Genomic DNA, 24,650 nt, shown 5'->3' with positions numbered 1-24,650 from the left:
CATTTGGCTGTTCTGAAACCTGCCTGACTGTCATAATTGTGAATGCTTACCTTTCATTTGGCTGTTCTGAAACCTGCCTGACTGTCATAGTTGTAAACCTTTTTTCTACCACTCTCAACTCAACAAAACAACAAAAACCACAACTTAGTTCTGGGCTATTCAGCTCCATTTACTAACATTTCATTTACTGACATTATACAGTAGTACTCCTCTAGTACTCATATCGTTGTTACCTCCTCTCCTCTCAGGCCAGAGTAAACGGCTTGAAGTCGTGTGTCATCATCCTCAGGATCCTGAGAGACATGAGCAATAGACTGCCAGCCTGGGAGCCACTCAAAGGATGGGTGAGTCTGTCTGTACAAAGTCTGTCACAGTCTGCACAGTTGAAAGGGGTACAGTAGTGGTGCGCGCCTCAGCTGTTTGTTCACCCACCTGGATTTTGCTAATAACCCATCCACAACCGCCTGACTGTGAAAATATGAGGCCTACACCCAACCCTAACCAGCAAATATAGAAAATGCCTGTAGGCTACAGTCAGAGACGGCGAAACGATTTTTTGAGGGGGGGGCGCAGGATTCTTTTTGCCTGGTTTTAAATATGTTTCTGCTTATAATTTCCGACATTTTGGTAGACTATTTGTTAGTCAACTTATGTATAATTAGATACTGTAGATGCAGCGTCTCTTCTGTCATTATATGTTGACCTAGAAGACTAAATAAACCTTTTCTCACCAGAATAATGTCATAAATGATAGAATGAATGTTTCAATCTAGTTGACATTGGTAAAGTTTTCCCTGTCGTCTCTGCTTCTTTCTCGGAGCAAAGACTTAAAATAAAAAAGTACAAAAATATTCAGTGCAAAACATGAAAATGACATCAGATTGACCGGTTGTACGGAAATAGAAAGCTGTGTAAACGACCCAACATGTTTCTGATAAGATTTCAGTTCTGCTTGGATGCATATTTAATGTGGTTGAAATACTATCAGCTTTTATGATGCTGATAAATATAGCACCTCTACAGACGGTATCTAACTGACCATTCACGTTCTCTCAAGATACTGAAATAAATCATATTTCTCCACTCCTGTTCCCCAGTAATAATGTAGCCTACATTTGGTGTATTATTTTGCAATAAATGTTTAATTCTGCAGGAGTTAACATTAAGGCTATGTGAGAGGTTATAGACCTACAGTCAGTGTCCAGATTTCAGTGTCCATTTTACCCATCTGAACAGTAGGCTACAGTTCCCTTGATGTGTCATTGGCCTATTTGAAGTGCGATCTTGTGACTGTTGAATTTGTATAGCGCCTCACAATCCATAAAACTGTTATCATCCTCTTTTACCGCTTCACCAAATCTTTCCCAAACATTACTTTCTGGTCCTCCCTTCTCTTTATTTTCAACTCTACATTTCACAGCTTTTCTCTTATTGAAATAAACTCCAACATTGCTTCCATGGATCTACGTTAACTTTTTCTGCCCGTTCCCAAAAGCATTTGGTGATTAGCGTGTAGAATATTTGGTGATTAGCGTGTAGGCTATTTGGTGATTAGCTTGTAGGCTATTTGGGGATTGGCGTGTAGTTTATTTGGTGATTAACGTGTAGGCTATTTGGGGATTGGCGTGTAGGCTATTTGGTGATTGGCGTGTAGGCTATTTGGTGATTGGCGTGTAGTTTATTTGGTGATTAGCGTGTAGGCTATTTGGAGATTAGCGTGTAGGCTATTTGGTGATTAGCGTGTAGGCTATTTGGTGATTAGCGTGTAGGCTATTTGGTGATTGGCGTGTAGGCTATTTGGTGATTGGCGTGTAGGCTATTTGGTGATTGGCGTGTAGGCTATTTGGTGATTGGCGTGTAGGCTATTTGGTGATTGGCGTGTAGGCTATTTGGTGATTAGCGTGTAGGCTATTTGGTGATTAGCGTGTCGGCTATTTGGTGATTAGCGTGTCGGCTATTTGGTGAACGTACAGGCCTTACATTTTAGGCTTACCCACTAATGACAGATAACCTAAAATAATGAAAGAAAAACCTCAATGTAGTCTATAGAAATCAATTAACACAAAAATGATACATAACGTTTTTTTTAAAGGCATTGTTTTCTTTTTATTCAACTCGCCACCCACCCGCCCTCCATCCACACAATATTTCATGACCCTAAACCCGCCTGCCCGGTGGATATAACCGTGGGGACTGCGGGTTATGAGTAAACCTGCCTATATAACAGTGGGGACTGAGGGTTATGAGTAAACCTGCCTATATAACCATGGGGACTGCGGGTTATGAGTAAACCTGCCTATATAACCATGGGGACTGAGGGTTATGAGTAAACCTGCCTATATAACCATGGGGACTGCGGGTTATGAGTAAACCTGCCTATATAACCATGGGGACTGCGGGTTATGAGTAAACCTGCCTATATAACCATGGGGACTGAGGGTTATGAGTAAACCTGCCTATATAACCATGGGGACTGCGGGTTATGAGTAAACCTGCCTATATAACCATGGGGACTGAGGGTTATGAGTAAACCTGCCTATATAACCATGGGGACTGCGGGTTATGAGTAAACCTGCCTATATAACCATGGGGACTGCGGGTTATGAGTAAACCTGCCTATATAACCATGGGGACTGAGGGTTATGAGTAAACCTGCCTATATAACCATGGGGACTGCGGGTTATGAGTAAACCTGCCTATATAACCATGGGGACTGCGGGTTATGAGTAAACCTGCCTATATAACCATGGGGACTGCGGGTTATGAGTAAACCTGCCTATATAACCATGGGGACTGCGGGTTATGAGTAAACCTGCCTATATAACCATGGAGACTGCGGGTTATGAGTAAACCTGCCTATATAACCATGGGGACTGCGGGTTATGAGTAAACCTGCCTATATAACCATGGGGACTGCGGGTTATGGGTAAACCTGCCTATATAACCATGGGGACTGCGGGTTATGAGTAAACCTGCTTATATAACCGTGGGGACTGCGGGTTATGAGTAAACCTGCCTATATAACCGTGGGGACTGCGGGTTATGAGTAAACCTGCCTATATAACCGTGGGGACTGCGGGTTATGAGTAAACCTGCCTATATAACCATGGGGACTGCGGGTTATGAGTAAACCTGCTTATATAACCGTGGGGACTGAGGGTTATGAATAAACCTGCCTATATAACAGTGGGGACTGAGGGTTATGAGTAAACCTGCCTATATAACCGTGGGGACTGCGGGTTATGAGTAAACCTGCCTATATAACCATGGGGACTGAGGGTTATGAGTAAACCTGCTTATATAACCGTGGGGACTGAGGGTTATGAGTAAACCTGCCTATATAACCATGGGGACTGAGGGTTATGAGTAAACCTGCCTATATAACCATGGGGACTGCGGGTTATGAGTAAACCTGCCTATATAACCATGGGGACTGCGGGTTATGAGTAAACCTGCCTATATAACCATGGGGACTGCGGGTTATGAGTAAACCTGCCTATATAACCATGGGGACTGAGGGTTATGAGTAAACCTGCCTATATAACCATGGGGACTGAGGGTTATGAGTAAACCTGCCTATATAACAGTGGGGACTGAGGGTTATGAGTAAACCTGCCTATATAACCGTGGGGACTGCGGGTTATGAGTAAACCTGCCTATATAACCGTGGGGACTGCGGGTTATGAGTAAACCTGCCTATATAACCATGGGGACTGAGGGTTATGAGTAAACCTGCCTATATAACCGTGGGGACTGAGGGATATGAGTAGTTATGAGTCAACCCGCTGATATAACAGTGGGGACTGCGGGTTATGAGTCAACCCGCTGATATAACTGTGGGGACTGCGGGTTATGAGTCAACCCGCTGATATAACTGTGGGGACTGCGGGTTATGAGTCAACCCGCTGATATAACTGTGTGGACTGCGGGTTATGAGTCAACCCGCTGATATAACTGTGTGGACTGCGGGTTATGAGTCAACCCGCTGATATAACCGTGGGGACTGCGGGTTATGAGTCAACCCGCTGATATAACCGTGGGGACTGCGGGTTATGAGTCAACCTGCTGATATAACCGTGGGGACTGCGGGTTATGAGTCAACCCACTGATATAACCGTGGGGACTGCGGGTTATGAGTCAACCCGCTGATATAACTGTGGGGACTGCGGGTTATGAGTCAACCTGCTCATCACTAGTGTACAGGTGTAGTTTGCACATCCAGCATATTCCCAGTCCCAAGGAGTAAATAATAAACTGCATTTGAAAAATAAAGAAACTCCAGCATATAGGTATTCTTCAATGTATCCATTAACAAAGATCTTTCCGAACAAAAGTGGTTTGTGATACTTGAACGTAATCCTGAACTTAATCTTGATCTCTCTCTGTCTCATCCCAAGCCCCTGGAGCTGATTTGTGAGAAGGCCATAGCCACGTGTAACCGGCCGCTGGGTGCAGGGGAAGCCCTACGTAGAGTCATGGAGTGTCTCGCCTCGGGAATCCTGCTTCCAGGTACAGTACCTACCAGTCTCTCTCTCTCCCTCTCGCTCTCTCTCTTCTAGGTTTTCTGTCTCTCTCTGTCTTTCTCGTTCTATCTATCTGTCTGTCTCTACTCTCTCTCTTCCCCGTTACAAACAGAAATGGGAAAACAACAATCCTGTTAATGCTTTCTGATGATCAGGTTGATGATCCGGCTGATGATATTTTACGATATTGATATTTTAATACTAACTCATTAGTATTGAATGATGTAGGAATCAGAGGCTCATTCAGTTCACCTGGGCGAACAGGCAATAAGGAGAAGGAGGGGGAGGTCTGTATGAAATAAGGAGGAGGAGGGGGAGGTCTGTATGAAATAAGGAGGAGGAGGGGGAGGTCTGTATGAAATAAGGAGGAGGAGGGGGAGGTCTGTATGCAATAAGGAGGAGGAGGTCTGTATGAAATAAGGAGAAGGAGGTGGAGGTCTGTATGAAATAAGGAGGAGGTGGAGGTCTGTATGAAATAAGGAGGAGGAGGAGGTCTGTATGAAATAAGGAGGAGGAGGTCTGTATGAAATAAGGAGTAGGAGGTCTGTTTGAAATAAGGAGGAGGAGGTGGAGTTCTGTATGAAATAAGGAGGAGGAGGTCTGTATGAAATAAGGAGGAGGAGGTCTGTATGAAATAAGGAGGAGGAGGGGGAGGTCTGTATGAAATAAGGAGGAGGGGGAGGTCTGTATGAAATAAGGAGGAGGAGGGGAGGTCTGTATGAAATAAGGAGGAGGAGGGGAGGTCTGTATGAAATAAGGAGGAGGAGGGGAGGTCTGTATGAAATAAGGAGGAGGAGGGGAGGTCTGTATGAAATAAGGAGGAGGAGGTGGAGGTCTGTATGAAATAAGGAGGTGGAGGTCTGTATGAAATAAGGAGGAGGAGGTGGAGGTCTGTATGAAATAAGGAGGAGGAGGTCTGTATGAAATAAGGAGGAGGAGGTGGAGTTCTGTATGAAATAAGGAGGAGGAGGTCTGTATGAAATAAGGAGGAGGAGGTGGAGTTCTGTATGAAATAAGGAGTAGGAGGTCTGTATGAAATAAGGAGGAGGAGGTGGAGTTCTGTATGAAATAAGGAGGAGGAGGTCTGTATGAAATGAGGAGGAGGAGGGGGAGGTCTGTATGAAAGGAGGAGGAGGAGGGGGAGGTCTGTATGAAAGGAGGAGGAGGAGGGGGAGGTCTGTATGAAATAAGGAGGAGAAGGAGGGGGAGGTCTGTATGAAATAAGGAGGAGAAGGAGGGGGAGGTCTGTATGAAATAAGAAGGAGGGGGAGGTCTGTATGAAATAAGGAGAAGGAGGGGGAGGTCTGTATGAAATAAGGAGAAGGAGGGGGAGGTCTGTATGAAATAAGGAGGAGGAGGGGGAGGTCTGTATAAAATAAGGAGGAGGGGTGAGATCTGTAGTTTTGAAAGCACTGGAAGGGATGGAACAATATGGCACTGTATTGATATTGTAAGGAAAGACCAGAATATGATGATGAGGAAGTCACATTGATGATGCAACTTTTGAATAAAGTCTCCTTCCGACCCCCAGGAGGACCAGGGTTACACGACCCATGTGAGAAGGAGCTGACCAACACCCTGACGGCCATGACAGACGACGAGGCTGAGGCCATCACCTACGATGCACAGGTAACACCTCACTTCACACCTGTGGAAGTTGTCACTTATAACCCTCGGGATAAATAACCTTGCCTGAGACCTGATGCCCTGTGCTAATGCCCCAAGGCTTTAGCTCAGTGGGGATAAAACAGTCTTGTGGCATGCAGGAGACCTAGGTTTCAACCCAGTCGGTCATTCCAGGAGGCCATTACCTATGGAGTCCTCGGTGTAGTTGTCTGCAGTGAGTGTTTAGTGTTGAGAGCAGCTGGCCAGGGGGGCTCCATCCTCTTATCTCTTCTGTAGCCTGGAGATTAGACTCCTGTCAGACAGGGGAGAGCCCTTAAAGATGCTCTGCTAAGCTACCTGCTCTTATCTGGGCTCTGGTGAGTGGAGTGGACCGCATCGACACACTTTATCAATTCAGCCTCACCGCCTCCCACCCAGGATCTGAACCTTAATGATGAGCATGGAAAATCACTGCCTTGGCGACCGATCAATCCTGCCTCATTACCCCTGGGACACGTGTGTGTGTGTGTGTGTGTGTGTGTGTGTGTGTGTGTGTGTGTGTGTGTGTGTGTGTGTGTGTGTGTGTGTGTGTGTGTGTGTGTGTGTGTGTGTGTGTTGCTTCACAGTTCCCGCTGTTCCATAAGGTGTTTTTTTTATCTGTTTTTTAAATCTAATTTTACTGCTGTCATGTGCTTATTACTGAGGAGTGGCTTCCATCTGACCACTCTACCATAAAGTCCTGATTGGTGGAGTGTTGCAGAGATGGTTGTCCTTGTGGAAGGTTCTCCCATCTCCACAGAGGAACTCTGGAGCTCTGTCAGAGTGACCATCTGGTTCTTGGTCACCTCCCTGACCAAGGCTCTTCTCCCCCAATTGCTCAGTTTGGTCGGGCGGCCAACTTTAGGAAGAGTCTTGGTGCTTCCAACAATCCTGTCTCAGAGCTCTACGGACATTTCCTTTGACCTCATGGCTTGGTTTTTACTCTGACATTCACTGTCAACTGTGGGACCCTATATAGACAGCAGTGTGCCTTTCCAAATGATGTCCAATCAATTGAATTTACCACAGGTGGATCAATGAAAACAAAATGCACCTGTGCTCAATTTCGAGTCTCCTAGCAAAGAGTCTGAATACTTATGCATCTATTTATTTTTATTAAAAAAATCTAAAAACCTGTTTTCGCCTTGTCATTATGGGTTATTGTGTGTAGATTGATGATGGAACATTTTTACTTAAACCATTTTAGAATAAGGCTGTAACGTAACAAAATGTGGAAAAAGTCAAGGCGTCTGAATACTTTCGAATGCACCGCATACACCCTAGAGAGAGGATAGACAAGATAGAGAGAGAGAGGATAGACAGGATAGAGAGAGGATAGGAGAGAAAGGAGAAAGAAGATAGAGAGGATGGTGGAGAGAGAGGTTGGAGAGAGGATAATGAGGATGGAGAGAGGATAGAGAGAGAGGATAGGAGAGAAAGGAGAAAGAGGAGAGAGAGGATGAGAGAGAGGATGGATGGAGAGAGAGGATGAGAGAGAAAGGAGAAAGAGGAGAGAGGATGGAGAGAGGATAGAGAGAGGATAGGAGACGGAGAGAGAGGATAGGAGACGGAGAGAGAGGATAGGAGACGGAGAGAGAGGATAGGAGACGGAGAGAGAGGATGGAGAGCGTAGAGAGAGAAGATGGAGAGAGGATAGGAGACGGAGAGAGGATGGAGAGAGAGGATGGAGAGAGAGAATAGTAGAGAGAGGATGGCGAGAGGAGAGAGAGAGGAAGGATGGAGACATATCTGTGTGTGGGTGTGTGTGTGTGTTTGTGTGCTTTTAGCCCTAAAGGCATCTATTTCATCTTCGGTAAGTCTGTGCTGCTTCTCCTTTCATCATTCTCTCAGTGACGAACAGCTAGTGTTAAACTGCCAATCACGATATCCACAATATATTTCCCTGCAGACATAGTCGTAGATACAGTGAACCATGGAGACCCAATGACTTCTCTATGTCACCTGTCTCAGCCACAGCAAAGTGCTGCTCAAATGATCTGCTTGTATTGTTGACCTGGACTTGGTACTGGAGCCACTGTTGCTAAGTAAACTCAGTGACGCCTGGCAACTGTGATGGCAGTTGTTGCTGAAGAGGTACGTGTTCATAAAAACAAACAACAGTAAAACCATTTGTTTTATTTACATTTATTTCTACTGTCTGTTTTAGACTATAGACTGTTGAGGGGCTTTGACTTGTCTTTCTACTGTCTGTTTTAGACTATACATTTTAGTCATTTAGCAGACGCTCTTATCCAGAGCAACTTACAGTAGTGAATGCATACATTTCAATTCATTTCATACATTTTTTTTTCCTTTTTTCTCCGTACTCCGTACGTACAGACTGTTGAGGGGCTTTGACTTGTCTTTCTACTGTCTGTTTTAGACTGTACTGTTGAGGGGCTTTGTCAGATTGGCCGAGACAAGGCTCGAACCCCCATTGCCAGGGGGGAGATGTGTGGTCCGGAGTTGTTGGCAGCTTTACCACTAGACTACACTCCAGTTGTCCTGTCTCTTTCTCTTTGTGTCTGTCCTCCTGCCTGTCTCTTTCCTCCTTAGTCTGTTGTTAAGTCTTTCCCTCTCTGTCTCTCTCTCTCTCTCTCTCTCTCTCTCTCTCTCTCTCTCTCTCTCTCTGTCTCTCTCTCAGCACGCTCTGAGACTGATAGCGTTTGGTCAGATCTACAAGGTGCTGGAGATGGACCCTTTGCCCTCTAGTAAACCCCAGAAGTACCCCTGGTCAGACAGGGAGGGCTCCGGGCTAAAGAGGCCTTATGAGGACGGGCCCACGGACGACAAAGACCTCATCAAGAAAATGAAGAGGAACCTGAGGAAAGGTCAGCTCTGCCCCCCTGACCTTGCTCAGTCATTTGACCTGGGCCATGTGATAATATAAGATGAAGATAAACTTAATTGTCCACAGACATTTTTCTTGGACAATTTCGGCCAGTAGTTTCTCTAGTTGGCTATACAGAATAAACAGATCTAGGACCAGGCTATAATAAACTGATCTAGGACCAGGCTATAATAAACTGATCTGGGACCAGGCTATTATAAACTGATCTGGGACCAGGCTATTATAAACTGATCTGGGACCAGGCTATTAGAAACTGATCTGGGACCAGGCTATTAGAAACTGATCTGGGACCAGGCTATTAGAAACTGATCTGGGACCAGGCTATTAGAAACTGATCTGGGACCAGGCTATAATAAACTGATCTGGGACCAGTCTATAATAAACTGATCTGGGACCAGGCTATTAGAAACTGATCTGGGACCAGGCTATTATAAACTGATCTGGGACCAGGCTATAATAAACTGATCTGGGACCAGGCTATAATAAACTGATCTGGGACCAGGCTATTATAAACTGATCTGGGACCAGGCTATTAGAAACTGATCTGGGACCAGGCTATTAGAAACTGATCTGGGACCAGGCTATAATAAACAGATCTGGGACCAGGCTTTCCTTTCCCCGTCTCTATCTCTAGTTCTTTCGCTGAAGTCAGATACTGGAAATCAATCATTATTGATTTCTACATTTTCTCTAAGCCATCCAGCTGTCCCTTATCCTGTCCTCCCAGTTAGAGGAAAATAGATTGGTTAGAAGGAAACAGATTTAGGAATGAGCTTCTGGAATAGAACAGTGCACACAGCCACACATCACAGTCAGAATGTGAAGCTGTTGCCTGAGGATTCTATCAAACTGTTTTTGTGTTTTGAGATAGTAGTTGGTGGTTGGGTAGTACTATGTTAGAATTAGGCAGAAATGATGGTTTTTGGAATAGGGCTGGGTGATATGGCCAAATATCATATCATATGGTATTTTTCACATTTTTGATGGTATTTGATGGTATTTGATGGTATTTGATGGTATTTGATGTTTTTGATGAATAAAGGTTGTAGATTTTCTTTCTGAGTAGTGAGTGATCCTAGGGTGGCAACACATACACAATACGTAAGGTATTTCAGTGGGTCTTTCTCCATTCTGATTGTTTTATACTGTTCAATTCAACCTAAAATAATTTCCTGCATTTTCATCAATTTCTGCATTTCCTGCACTCATTTCAGATCATTTCCACACTGCCACGATATGGGCAAAAATACTAGGCCTTATTTTAACCAAATGTTGCAATTGGGATTTAGATCAAAACACTTGGGAGAACTTTTGGAATCATGGAAATAGATTGTTTATTATAATTCTATAGTTAGAATATAAATAATAGTGGACACTTTGAATACAGTGTTGTTTGGCATGACAACGAATTAAAATGCCATGGATGAGTTTTTGTGACAGGGTAGGAACCAAAGTGATGTTCCGTGTTTCCTCGGGGAGCCTATAATCTTTGGCTACATTAAATCTTTATTCAGATAGCCAACATATTAATGCTTCATCTATTCCTCTTTGATTTAGAAGATACTGTTGCACAAACAACATGCTGATTTAGGCCTCCACCAGTGCTGGTATCAGGCTGTATTAGCTAGCTACGTTTGCTCTGACTCAGTACTTTTATTAGCTGGTCAGCTAACTAGCGATTAGCATTAGTGGCTAACACGATTTAGCTTAACTTGCTAAGAAAATGCAAACTAGCTGTTTGCAGATGTAAGAAACACAAACTAATATTGTAATAATAGAACGCTTGTGGATGTATATTAAAATCAAATTGAAAACAGCACTGTTGCCATCAACATTGTTGCATGTGCTGCATTGACCATGTAGACTGAACGCAAGTGTCTTGTGGTCAAGCAACAACAAATGCGCTCCTTGTGTGACTAAGTCTAGAGAGAGAGCTTGTCACATTTAACAAACCAAATATTAAAGTACCGTTAGAGAAGGTGAAGTAAAAACCCAAACTGGTCCGTGCATCAATACCGGATATACAGTTTACCGCCAGCTCTACTTTGGAAGCAAGGGTCCACTTTTGTAATATTCAAAAACACAATAAAAATCTCCAAAGCAACTTCTCACATACAGTGTTCTGTCAATAAGCATTTATAGTATCACCATGTATTTAAGACATTTGTTGATTGAACAACAATCACTGATATTTTGTTTACCCTCTCTTGTATCTCTCTCCCAATCTCTCGCTGTCTCTCTATCTCTATCTCTCGCTGTCTCCCTTTCTCTATCTCTCTCTGTCTTCCTTTCTCTCTCTCTATCTGTCTTCCTTTCTCTCTCTCTATCTGTCTTCCTTTCTCTCTCTCTATCACTCGCTGTCTCCCTTTCTCTCTATCTCTCGCTGTCTCGCTTTCTCTCTATCTCTCGCTGTCTCCATTTCTCTCTATCTCTCGCTGTCTCCCTTTCTCTCTCTCTCTCCCTTTCTCTCTATCTCTCGCTGTCTCCCTTTCTTTCTCTCTCTCTCTCTCTCCCTTTCTCTCTATCTCTCTTTCTCTCTCTCGTTTTCTCTCCTTTACTCTTTCTCTACTCTACCTCTCCTCCAGTCCTCGACAGCAAAGCAATAGACACCAACCAACCAATGAATGCTCTGATGCGTCTGAATCAGATACGTCCAGGTCTGCAGTACAAGCTGCTGTCCCAGTCCGGCCCGGTCCACGCTCCTGTCTTTACCATGTCTGTAGATGTAGACAGCACTGTACACGAAGCCTCAGGCTCCTCCAAGAAAACCGCCAAGCTGCATGTTGCTGTGAAGGTAAAATATGCCAGGTCACTGAGAGAAGGGGTGGATACATGTTGGGAAGGGGAGGTAAATAAAAAGTGTGGGTCGGAGGGGGAAGGGGCTAAATAAAGGGCAAGTACCCCTGGTCAACTGGTCTGGCGCTGCAGTGGATAGCAGCCGTTTGACAGGCTCCTGATCAATTCTACTATTTACGCTGATCTTAACTTTTTTTTGTACATAATACCCTCTGTTCCTATGACTGAAAATCACTTCTGGAGATCAGAAGAGCGATCAATAACCTCGGATTACAGTTTCTACTTCGAGTCAGCAGCTCTGGACATTCTGCTTACTCCGGACCAGGCCCTAATGCCCGGAATTCGAAAGAGGAAGCGACTGCGCAAAAGAGGCAGACGAGCCGGCATCCTGACCAAAATACGTTGGCGAGATAATAAACCTTCTCTACCCTCTGTTCCGTTGGCGAGATAATAAACCGCCTCTACCCTCTGTTCCGTTGGCGAGATAATAAACCGCCTCTACCCTCTGTTACGTTGGCGAGATAATAAACCTCCTCTACCCTCTGTTCTGTTGGCGAGATAATAAACCACCTCTACCCTCTGTTCCGTTGGCGAGATAATAAACCTCCTCTACCCTCTGTTCTGTTGGCGAGATAATAAACCACCTCTACCCTCTGTTCCGTTGGCGAGATAATAAACCTCCTCTACCCTCTGTTACGTTGGCGAGATAATAAACCTCCTCTACCCTCTGTTCTGTTGGCGAGATAATAAACCACCTCTACCCTCTGTTCCGTTGGCGAGATAATAAACCTCCTCTACCCTCTGTTCTGTTGGCGAGATAATAAACCACCTCTACCCTCTGTTCCGTTGGCGAGATAATAAACCGCCTCTACCCTCTGTTCCGTTGGCGAGATAATAAACCGCCTCTACCCTCTGTTACGTTGGCGAGATAATAAACCTCCTCTACCCTCTGTTCTGTTGGCGAGATAATAAACCACCTCTACCCTCTGTTCCGTTGGCGAGATAATAAACCTCCTCTACCCTCTGTTCTGTTGGCGAGATAATAAACCACCTCTACCCTCTGTTCCGTTGGCGAGATAATAAACCTCCTCTACCCTCTGTTACGTTGGCGAGATAATAAACCTCCTCTACCCTCTGTTCTGTTGGCGAGATAATAAACCACCTCTACCCTCTGTTCCGTTGGCGAGATAATAAACCTCCTCTACCCTCTGTTCTGTTGGCGAGATAATAAACCACCTCTACCCTCTGTTCCGTTGGCGAGATAATAAACCTCCTCTACCCTCTGTTCTGTTGGCGAGATAATAAACCTTCTCTACCCTCTGTTCCGTTGGCGGGATAATAAACCTCCTCTACCCTCTGTTCTGTTGGCGAGATAATAAACCACCTCTACCCTCTGTTCCATTGGCGGGATAATAAACCGCCTCTACCCTCTGTTCCGTTGGCGAGATAATAAACCGCCTCTACCCTCTGTACATCTCGCTGGCTTTTCCATGCATCGTCAAGACCGGTCGGCAGCCTTGGGTAAGATGAGGGGGGAGGGGTGTGTCTCTCTGTAAACAACAGCTGGTGCGCAATCTCTAATATTAAGGAAGTCTTGAGTTTTTGCTTGCCTGAGTTAGAATACTTCATGGTAAGCTGTAGGCCATAATATATATCAAGAGAGTTTTCACCTATATTTTTTGTATCTGTCTATTTACCACCACAAACTGATGCTGTCATTAAAACCGCCCTCAACGAGCTGCATAGGGCCAAAATCAAACAAGAAAATCCACACCCAGAGGCAGCGCTTCTCGTGGCCAGTGATTTTAATGCAGGAAACATTTTTTACCAACATGTCACCTATAACTCATAAGTCTATCCTCCTGATTCCTCCTTACAAGCAAAAACTGAAACTGGAAGTACCAGTGTTCCGATGAAGCGGACTCTAAGCTACAGTACTGTTTCGCTAGTACAGACTGAAATATGTTCCGGGATTTATCTGGTGGCATTGAAGAGTTTACCACATCATTCACCGGCTTCATTCACCCCTGGTCGGGCTCGGGACGGACATCCAGCGAAAAATCCTATCTCAATTAGCATAACAACATTTAATTTATTTTTTTCAAATATAGGACTATGTTATATCGTTTTATAGATACACCTCTCCTGAATCGAACCACGTTGTCCGATTTCAAAAAGGCTTTACAGCAAAAGCAAAACATTAGATTATGTTAGAGGAGTATATCGTAAAAGTAGCCACATAGCCATTTTCCGACCAACCACATGCATCACAAATAACTAAAAAACAGCTAAATGCAGCACTAACCTTTGACAATCTTCATCAGATGACACTCCTAGGACATCATGTTACACAATACATGCATTCCTTTGTTCGATAAAGTTCATATTTATATATAAAAACAGCATTTTACATCGGCGCGTAACGTTGACTAACTATTTTCCCTCAAATGCGTCCGGTGAAACAGAGCTACAATTTACTAAATTACTATTCGAAAACATTTTTAAAATGTAATATTGTCATTCTAAGATTTATAGATTAGCATCTCTTGAAAGCACCTGCAATGCCAGATTTAAAAATAACTTTACTGGGTAATCACACTTTGCGATAAAAGGGGATGCGATACTCAGAAAAATAGGCTACCGTTACAGGTCAGCGCCATCTTGGAACAATCGCATATCAAATCTACTCTTGTATACTATTGTCAATAATCCCTTACCTTTGATTATCTTCATCAGAAAGCACTTCCAGGAATCCCAGGTCCACAACAAATGTATTTTCGTTCGAAAAAGTTAATCCTTTACGTCCCAATAGCTTGTTCTTGTTAGCGCGTTCTGAAGGCTGCACCAAAAGTTTCGTCGGCCGCGGGACTCCTCTTTCAATAAAATGCTTTTTTAAATGTAGGTTCGTTCAAACATGTCAAACGTTGTATAACATAAATCTTTAGGGCCTTTTCCAATAAGATTCAAGGGGGACGGTTGTATTGTCTTTCTAAACGTTTCGAAAGGGGAGGGTAGCCAGGGGCGCCTGCGTGATAATGGTGATGGCCCTCCTCATGTGACCACTTTCCACAGCGTCTCATTCAGTCAGTTTTCACAGTAGGAGACTCAAACCACTTTGTAAAGACTGGGGACATCTAGTGGAAGCAATAGGAAGTGCTCAATGAACCATTGCTCACGGTGTGATTTATAGGCAAAGTGATGAAGTTGAGTCCGCAATTCAGAATTCCACATCCTGTTACGATCGGTCTCGGGGTTTTGACTGCCACATGAGTTCTGTTATACTCACAGACACCATTCAAACAGTTTTAGAAACTTTAGGGTGTTTTCTATCCACAAGTATTAATTATATGCATATCCTAGCTTCTGAGTTTGAGTAGCAGGCCGTTTAAAATGGGCACAATTTTTTTTCAAAAATCGCTGTAGCGCCCCCTATCCTAGGCGACCGTCAAGAGGTTAATAAGTGCATCAACGACGTCGTCCCCACAGTGACTGGACGTACGTACGTATCCCAACAACCTTCCCCTCAACATCAGCAATAGATAGATAGGAGCTGATCCTGGACTACAGGAAACAGAATGCCAATCACGCCCCCATCCACATCGACAGGGCTGTAGTGGAGCGGGTCGAGAGCTTCAAGTTCCTCTGTGTCCACATCACTACGGGATTTACATGGTCCAGACACACCAAGACAGTCGTGAAGAAGGCACGACACTGCCTCTTTCCCATCAGGAGGCTGAAAAGGTTTGGCATGGGTCCTCAGATCCTCAAAAGGTTCTACAACTGCACCATTGAGAGCATCTTGACTGGCTGCATCACCACTTGGTATGGCAACTGCTTGGAATCCGACCTCAAGGCACTACAGAGGGTGGAGTGTTAGGCCGAGTACATCACTGAGGCCGAGCTCCCTACCATCCAGGTCCTCTATACCAGGCGGTGTCAGAGGAAGGCCTGAACATATCTCAAAGATTCCAGCCACCTAAGTCATAGACTGTACTCTCTGCTACCGCACGACAAGCAGTACCGATGCACCAAGTCTGGAACCAACAGGACCCTGAACAGATTCTACCCCCAAGCCATAAGACTGCTAAATAATTAGCTAAATAGTTAACCAAATAGCTACCTGGACTATCTGCATTGCCCTCTTTTTGCACTAACTCTTTTGTCTCATCAAACACTGCTGCTACTGTTTATTATCTATCCTGTTGCCTAGTCATTTGACCCCTACTGTACCTATATGTACATATTTACCTCAATGACCTCGTACCCCTGCACATTGACTCAGTACTGGTACCCAGTGTATATAGCTAAGTTATCGTTACTCATCGTGTTACTATTTTTCTACCTTTCTCTGTAATGTTGTTAAGGTCCCATATGTAAGCATTTACATGGTCCACACCTGTTGTTTTCGAAGCATGTGACAAATAACATTTGATATGATTTGATTTGTGAGTGTGTTTTACAATGCAGTGTACAGTGTGGGAGTGTTGCAGGCTTTTCAGACTACTGAGCTGAGCTGTACTTTGCCGGCCTGCTTACACATTCACCATACTAGATGGAGCGGTGCTAGGAAGGACTGTGAAACTAAAACCTCTGAGCCGGGTCGGTTCAGTTCGGGTCGGTGTGATAGAACTAGTAGATAGTACTAATAGTTGTATAGTTGCAACAGCATGGGGGCATTAGTGTTTGTACACAGGGTCACAGTCTAGACAGACAGATAGGTAATATTATTGTATAAGATATTATATAAGTTAGTAGGCCAGAGACACATCTGTTGTGTTGTGTGAGCAGAGGAGAGGAGAGCAAGTGTCGGTCATACAGTGTTGTGTTGTTGGGCTCCAGTTGTGGTCACACAGGGATGACTCTAACCCCTCCGCCCCCCTACTGGATACTGTGGGGTAAGGCGGCCAAATCCGTGTAATCCCAAAGTTGTTGTGAACAAAGAGACTCTCCCAATCATAGAGCTGGGATTATCCTCTATCCTCCAACTGTTGCCATAAAAGGTCCCGATGCTACTCAGCTGCACTCTGCTTCTTCGCTGCTTTGATCTGGTGCCCCGGGGACGCACCCGCAGGGACGCACGCGCAGGGACAGGGACGCACGCGCAGGGACAGGGATGCACGCGCAGGGATGCACGCGCAGGGATGCACGCGCAGGGACAGGGACGCATGCGCAGGGATGCACGCGCAGGGACAGGGACGCACGCGCAGGGACAGGGACGCACGCGCAGGGACAGGGACGCACGCGCAGGGACAGGGACGCACGCGCAGGGACAGGGACGCACGCGCAGGGACAGGGACGCACGCGCAGGGACAGGGACGCACGCGCAGGGACGCACGCGCAGGGACAGGGACGCACGCGCAGGGACAGGGACGCACGCGCAGGGACGCACGCGCAGGGACAGGGACGCACGCGCAGGGACATAGCTGAGGACACCGAGGTCCAGACCTCTGTAATGTTTTCAAAAAACTGTTGAGAGTTAAAATGTTTTGAAACTTGGTTGTGCATCAGCAGTTCTCCTCTTGTAATATGTCACTCAGTTAGGAGGCAGGTAGCCTAGCGGTTAGAGCGTTGGGCCTCTTGTAATATGTCACTCAGTTAGGAGGCAGGTAGCCTAGCGGTTAGAGCGTTGGGCCTCTTGTAATATGTCACTCAGTTAGGAGGCAGGTAGTCTAGCGGTTAGAGCGTTGGGCCTCTTGTAATATGTCACTCAGTTAGGAGGCAGGTAGCCTAGCGGTTAGAGCGTTGGGCCTCTTGTAATATGTCACTCAGTTAGGAGGCAGGTAGCCTAGCGGTTAGAGCGTTGGGCCTCTTGTAATATGTCACTCAGTTAGGAGGCAGGTAGCCTAGCGGTTAGAGCGTTGGGCCTCTTGTAATATGTCACTCAGTTAGGAGGCAGGTAGCCTAGCGGTTAGAGCGTTGGGCCTCTTGTAATATGTCACTCAGTTAGGAGGCAGGTAGCCTAGCGGTTAGAGCGTTGGGCCTCTTGTAATATGTCACTCAGTTAGGACGCAGGTAGTCTAGCGGTTAGAGCGTTGGGCCTCTTGTAATATGTCACTCAGTTAGGAGGCAGGTAGCCTAGCGGTTAGAGCGTTGGGCCTCTTGTAATATGTCACTCAGTTAGGAGGCAGGTAGCCTAGCGGTTAGAGCGTTGGGCCTCTTGTAATATGTCACTCAGTTAGGAGGCAGGTAGCCTAGCGGTTAGAGCGTTGGGCCTCTTGTAATATGTCACTCAGTTAGGAGGCAGGTAGCCTAGCGGTTAGAGCGTTGGGCCTCTTGTAATATGTCACTCAGTTAGGAGGCAGGTAGCCTAGCGGTTAGAGCGTTGGGCCTCTTGTAATATGTCACTCAGTTAGGAGGCAGGTAGTCTAGCGGTTAGAGCGTTGGGCCTCTTGTAATATGTCACTCAGTTAGGAGGCAGGTAGCCTAGCGGTTAGAGCGTTGGGCCAGTAACTGAAAGATTGCTGTTTCGAATCCCTGAGCTGACATGGCTCTGTCGATGTGACCTTGAGCCAGGCACTTAACCCTAAGTGGTCCTGTAAGTGGCTCTGGATACACTGCTAATGACTAGAATAAATCAGCCCATGCCAGTACTACTTTGTTTTATTGGTAAATTAGTCTAGTTAGTCTAGTTAGTCACACACACACACGCGTGTGTGTGTGTGTGCGTGCATGTCCAGCTGCAGCACAATCACCAATTTGGGTCAGACACAAAGGGTGTTCCTGTTCCATCCACACAGAGAAAGGTACCGGTCCACTGACTACAGAAGCCCCAACAGTACTGTGCTGCTGCTGGTGAATTAGCCTGTAGGGAACCTGGTATTATAGTAATACAGTGTTGGAGATTAAACTCAGTCACTCAGAACTGGAATTCAGGACCGATAGTAGTATTGTTAAGAAGTGAATGAACATTGGGATAGTTTTAGAGGAAGGAATCAGAAGTGGTTGTATATGGATTTGTGCCTGACTTGCTTTCATTCCTCTTCATCTCCTCTTCCTCCATCTATTCCTTCCCACTTTCTCACTTCCTCCTCTCCTCTTTCTCTTCTAATCCTCCTCCACTTCTCTCTATCGCTCTTCCGCTTATCCTCCTCTCCTCCTCTGTCTAGGTCCTTCAGGCGATGGGTTACCCCACAGGGTTTGATACGGACCTGGACTGCAGTGCAGACGAGAAGTCAGACGGAGAGGGGAGGAGTGAATCGTCCACACACAGCAATAACACAACACACTCAGACAGCTCAAATACACTGGAGGTACACTACACACACACACACACACACACACACACACACACACACACACACACACACACACACACACACTCACTTTACTTTACATATTTTATTTGAATCCACCAATCAAATGTACAAGAAAAGGATCCGGACATTTCAAAGGTCCCTGTATACGTGGCACTCAAGAACCAGAACGCATCCCCTTCTCCAAACAGCTAGGCTGCCCACGACAGCTGAAACAGAGCAGTACCTAGCCAACTGGTCTCCTTCTCCAAACAGCTAGGCTGCCCACGACAGCTGAAACAGAGCAGTACCTAGCCAACTGGTCTCCTTCTCCAAACAGCTAGGCTGCCCACGACAGCTGAAACAGAGCAGTACCTAGCCAACTGGTCTCCTTCTCCAAACAGCTAGGCTGCCCACGACAGCTGAAACAGAGCAGTACCTAGCCAACTGGTCTCCTTCTCCAAACAGCTAGGCTGCCCACGACAGCTGAAACAGAGCAGTACCTAGCCAACTGGTCTCCTTCTCCAAACAGCTAGGCTGCCCACGACAGCTGAAACAGAGCAGTACCTAGCCAACAGGTCTCCTTCTCCAAACAGCTAGGCTGCCCACGACAGCTGAAACAGAGCAGTACCTAGCCAACTGGTCTCCTTCTCCAAACAGCTAGGCTGCCCACGACAGCTGAAACAGAGCAGTACCTAGCCAACTGGTCTCCTTCTCCAAACAGCTAGGCTGCCCACGACAGCTGAAACAGAGCGGTACCTAGCCAACTGGTCTCCTTCTCCAAACAGCTAGGCTGCCCACGACAGCTGAAACAGAGCGGTACCTAGCCAACTGGTCTCCTTCTCCAAACAGCTAGGCTGCCCACGACAGCTGAAACAGAGCGGTACCTAGCCAACTGGTCTCCTTCTCCAAACAGCTAGGCTGCCCACGACAGCTGAAACAGAGCGGTACCTAGCCAACTGGTCTCCTTCTCCAAACAGCTAGGCTGCCCACGACAGCTGAAACAGAGCGGTAACTAGCCAACTGGTCTCCTTCTCCAAACAGCTAGGCTGCCCACGACAGCTGAAACAGAGCGGTACCTAGCCAACTGGTCTCCTTCTCCAAACAGCTAGGCTGCCCACGACAGCTGAAACAGAGCGGTACCTAGCCAACTGGTCTCCTTCTCCAAACAGCTAGGCTGCCCACGACAGCTGAAACAGAGCGGTACCTAGCCAACTGGTCTCCTTCTCCAAACAGCTAGGCTGCCCACGACAGCTGAAACAGAGCGGTACCTAGCCAACTGGTCTCCTTCTCCAAACAGCTAGGCTGCCCACGACAGCTGAAACAGAGCGGTACCTAGCCAACTGGTCTCCTTCTCCAAACAGCTAGGCTGCCCACGACAGCTGAAACAGAGCGGTACCTAGCCAACTGGTCTCCTTCTCCAAACAGCTAGGCTGCCCACGACAGCTGAAACAGAGCGGTACCTAGCCAACTGGTCTCCTTCTCCAAACAGCTAGGCTGCCCACGACAGCTGAAACAGAGCAGTACCTAGCCAACTGGTCTCCTTCTCCAAACAGCTAGGCTGCCCACGACAGCTGAAACAGAGCGGTACCTAGCCAACTGGTCTCCTTCTCCAAACAGCTAGGCTGCCCACGACAGCTGAAACAGAGCGGTAACTAGCCAACTGGTCTCCTTCTCCAAACAGCTAGGCTGTCCACGACAGCTGAAACAGAGCAGTACCTAGCCAACTGGTCTCCTTCTCCAAACAGCTAGGCTGTCCACGACAGCTGAAACAGAGCAGTACCTAGCCAGTTGCTTTGCCCTAGTTTTTTGTCAGGCCCGCATACTGGAGGCCACGCCCTGCAAGTCTGTGTACCTGGCCGAGACTGCCAAATATCAGCGCCACCAGCTTGCACCTACACCCGAGGCATCCCAGTGTGCCACGAGGGGCTGGTATTTAAGCAGCTTCTTGGCATCCTTCTATGAACAGCAGCCATTTACAACATGGGCAATGGACTCCATTACATTTGACTCATGTAGAATACAAAATGGATCAAGGTTTGCAGGATACCAGAGTGCTAGATCATATTTTATTGGTAGAACTTGCAGCCTTAACAGTAAAGGTGAGAATGTCCTTACCAACGACAGCATTCTGGTACATGGAGACAAAGTGGTTAGCATTGTCTTTGATGAGCATAACATATCTACATGTATATGGGTATCCATAATAAATTAACAATGAAAATGTCCCTGTCTCGTAACGGGCACACGTGCGCACACACACACACACACGCAAGGCAACCAGAAGCAATATACACTACATGACCAAAAGTATATGGACACCTGCTCGTGGAACATCTCATTCCAAAATCATGGGCATTAATATGGAGTTGATCCCCCTTTGCTGCTATAACAGCCTCCACTCTTCTGAGAAGGCTTTTCACTAGATGTTAGAACATTGCTGCAGGGACTTGCTTCCATTCAGCCACAAGAGCATTAGTGAGGTCGGTCACGGATGTTGGGCGATTAGGCCTGGCTCTCAGTCGGCCTTGAAATTCATCCCAGAGGTGTTCAATGGGGTTGAGGTCAGGGCTCTATGCAGGCCAGTCAAGTTCTTCCACACCGATCTAGTCAAACCATTTCTGTATGGACCTCACTTTGTGCATGGGGGCATTGTCATGCTAAAACAGGAAAGTGCCTTCCCACTGGAAGCACAGAAATGTCATTGTATGCTGTAGCGTTAAGATTTCCCTTCACTGCAACTAAGGGGCTTAGCCCAAACCATGAAAAACAGCCCCAGACCATTATTCCTCCTCCAACAAACTTTACAGTTGGCACAATTCATTCGGGCAAGTAGCATTCTCCTGGCATCCGCCAAACCCAGATTCGTCCATCGGACTGCCAGATGTTGAAGCGTGATTCATCACTCCAGAGAACGCGTTTCCACTGTTCCAGAGTCCAATGGTGGCGAGCTATACACCACTCCAGCCAACGCTCGGCATTGCGCATGGTGATCTTAGGCTTGTGTGTGGCTGCTCGGTCATGGAAACCCCTTGTTTGTCTATGGAGAATGCATGGCTGTGTGCTCGATTTTAAACACTTGTCAGCAACAGGTGTGGCTGAAATAGCCAAATCCACTAATTTGAAGGGGTGTCCACACACTTTTGTATATATAGTGTAGATTCTCTGGTGATCCAGTGTTGCTGGTTATGTTATCTGTCGGTAATCAGATTTCTTTTCTGTTCTTGTGGTCTCGCAGGTCCGAACTCAGGGTCCTATTCTGACGGCCAGCGGTAAGAACCCCGTCATGGAGCTCAATGAGAAACGCAGAGGTCTGAAGTACGAGCTCATATCAGAGAGCGGGGGCAGCCATGACAAACGCTTCGCCATGGAGGTGAGGAATGCACCGGCCATTTCTCCACTGGAACAGTATATAAGACACACACACACACACACACACACACACACACACACACACACACACACACACACACACACACACACACACACACACACTGACTTTCAAAGAACTTTGATACAACTCAATGGAGGTTGGTGCACACTAGCTGGCTAGCTCATCAGATACTACATCAGTCCATCAGTCTTTCCCAGAGCAGTGTTGTGTTGTCCCATCCAGTCATTCCTCCCTCCAGAGCAGTGTTGTGTTGTCCCATCCAGTCATTCCTCCCTCCAGAGCAGTGTTGTGTTGTCTCATCCAGTCATTCCTCCCTCCAGAGCAGTGTTGTGTTGTCCCATCCAGTCATTCCTCCCTCCCTCCAGAGCAGTGTTGTGTTGTCCCATCCAGTCATTCCTCCCTCCAGAGCAGTGTTGTGTTGTCCCATCAGTCATTCCTCCCTCCAGAGCAGTGTTGTGTTGTCCCATCCAGTCATTCCTCCCTCCAGAGCAGTGTTGTGTTGTCTCATCCAGTCATTCCTCCCTCCAGAGCAGTGTTGTGTTGTCCCATCCAGTCATTCCTCCCTCCAGAGCAGTGTTGTGTTGTCCCATCCAGTCATTCCTCCCTCCACTCGCTCAGCTGTGATGTTTTCTGTCACGCCTCAGTGACTCAGTGATAGATTCACATCAATTTGCGGAGGTCAAGTCTGTCACACCTGACATGTAGTGTGTTTCCTGTCTGATGGATGCAGGTGTTGGAGCTATAGATCCTTCCTCTGGCTGGTGTCATTAGTCAGCACCAGTAGCAATACAATACCACCAGACATACTGGATATCTCTATACCACCAGACATACTGGATATCTCTATACCACCAGACATACAGGATATCTCTATACCACCAGACATACTGGATATCTCTATACCACTAGACATACTGGATATCTCTATACTATACCACTAGACATACAGGATATCTCTATACTATACCACCAGACATACAGGATATCTCTATACTATACCACCAGACATACAGGATATCTCTATACCACCAGACATACAGGATATCTCTATTCCACTAGACATACAGGATATCTCTATACTATACCACTAGACATACAGGATATCTCAATACTATACCACCAGACATACAGGATATCTCTATACTATACCACCAGACATACAGGATATCTCTATACTATACCACCAGACATACAGGATATCTCTATACTATACCACCAGACATACAGGATATCTCTATACCACCAGACATACAGGATATCTCTATACCACCAGACATACTGGATATCTCTATACCACTAGACATACAGGATATCTCTATACTATACCACTAGACATATAGGATATCTCTATACTATACCACCAGACATACAGGATATCTCTATACTATACCACCAGACATACAGGATATCTCTATACTATACCACCAGACATACAGGATATCTCTATACCACCAGACATACAGGATATCTCTATACCACTAGACATACAGGATATCTCTATACCACCAGACATACAGGATATCTCTATACCACCAGACATACAGGATATCTCTATACCACCAGACATACAGGATATCTCTATACCACCAGACATACAGGATATCTCTATACTATACCACTAGACATACAGGATATCTCAATACTATACCACCAGACATACAGGATATCTCTATACTATACCACCAGACATACAAGATATCTCTATACTATACCACCAGACATACAGGATATCTCTATACTATACCACCAGACATACAGGATATCTCTATACCACCAGACATACAGGATATCTCTATACCACCAGACATACTGGATATCTCTATACCACTAGACATACAGGATATCTCTATACTATACCACTAGACATATAGGATATCTCTATACTATACCACCAGACATACAGGATATCTCTATACTATACCACCAGAAATACAGGATATCTCTATACCACCAGACATACAGGATATCTCTATACCACTAGACATACAGGATATCTCTATACCACCAGACATACAGGATATCTCTATACCACCAGACATACAGGATATCTCTATACCACCAGACATACAGGATATCTCTATACCACCAGACATACAGGATATCTCTATACTATACCACCAGACAGGATATCTCTATACTATACCACCAGACATACAGGATATCTCTATACTATACCACCAGACATACTGGATATCTCTATACCACTAGAC

At 45.9% G+C, this 24,650-nt stretch overlaps 1 protein-coding gene across 8 annotated transcripts in view; it reads left to right on the top strand.

The window, feature by feature from the left end:
• The window catches only part of strbp (spermatid perinuclear RNA binding protein), a 184,504-nt gene that overhangs the window by 139,136 nt on the left and 20,718 nt on the right, over positions 1–24,650 (top strand). For 7 of the 8 annotated variants that reach the window (XM_045692186.1, XM_045692188.1, XM_045692190.1 and 4 more), the window contains 7 exons: positions 249–344; positions 4,398–4,509; positions 6,055–6,152; positions 8,812–8,998; positions 11,604–11,812; positions 18,921–19,064; positions 22,285–22,419. In XM_045692186.1, coding sequence (XP_045548142.1) covers positions 249–344; positions 4,398–4,509; positions 6,055–6,152; positions 8,812–8,998; positions 11,604–11,812; positions 18,921–19,064; positions 22,285–22,419 — 981 coding nt within the window. The remainder of the gene's footprint in view (positions 1–248; positions 345–4,397; positions 4,510–6,054; positions 6,153–8,811; positions 8,999–11,603; positions 11,813–18,920; positions 19,065–22,284; positions 22,420–24,650) is intronic. The other variant, XM_045692191.1, reaches the window with a different exon arrangement.

Source organism: Salmo salar, chromosome ssa13, assembly GCF_905237065.1.
Source record: "Salmo salar chromosome ssa13, Ssal_v3.1, whole genome shotgun sequence".
Taxonomy (NCBI): Eukaryota; Metazoa; Chordata; class Actinopteri; order Salmoniformes; family Salmonidae; genus Salmo; species Salmo salar.
The sequence above is the reverse complement of the archived record's forward strand: the minus strand, read 5'-3'. Positions and strand labels throughout refer to the sequence as shown.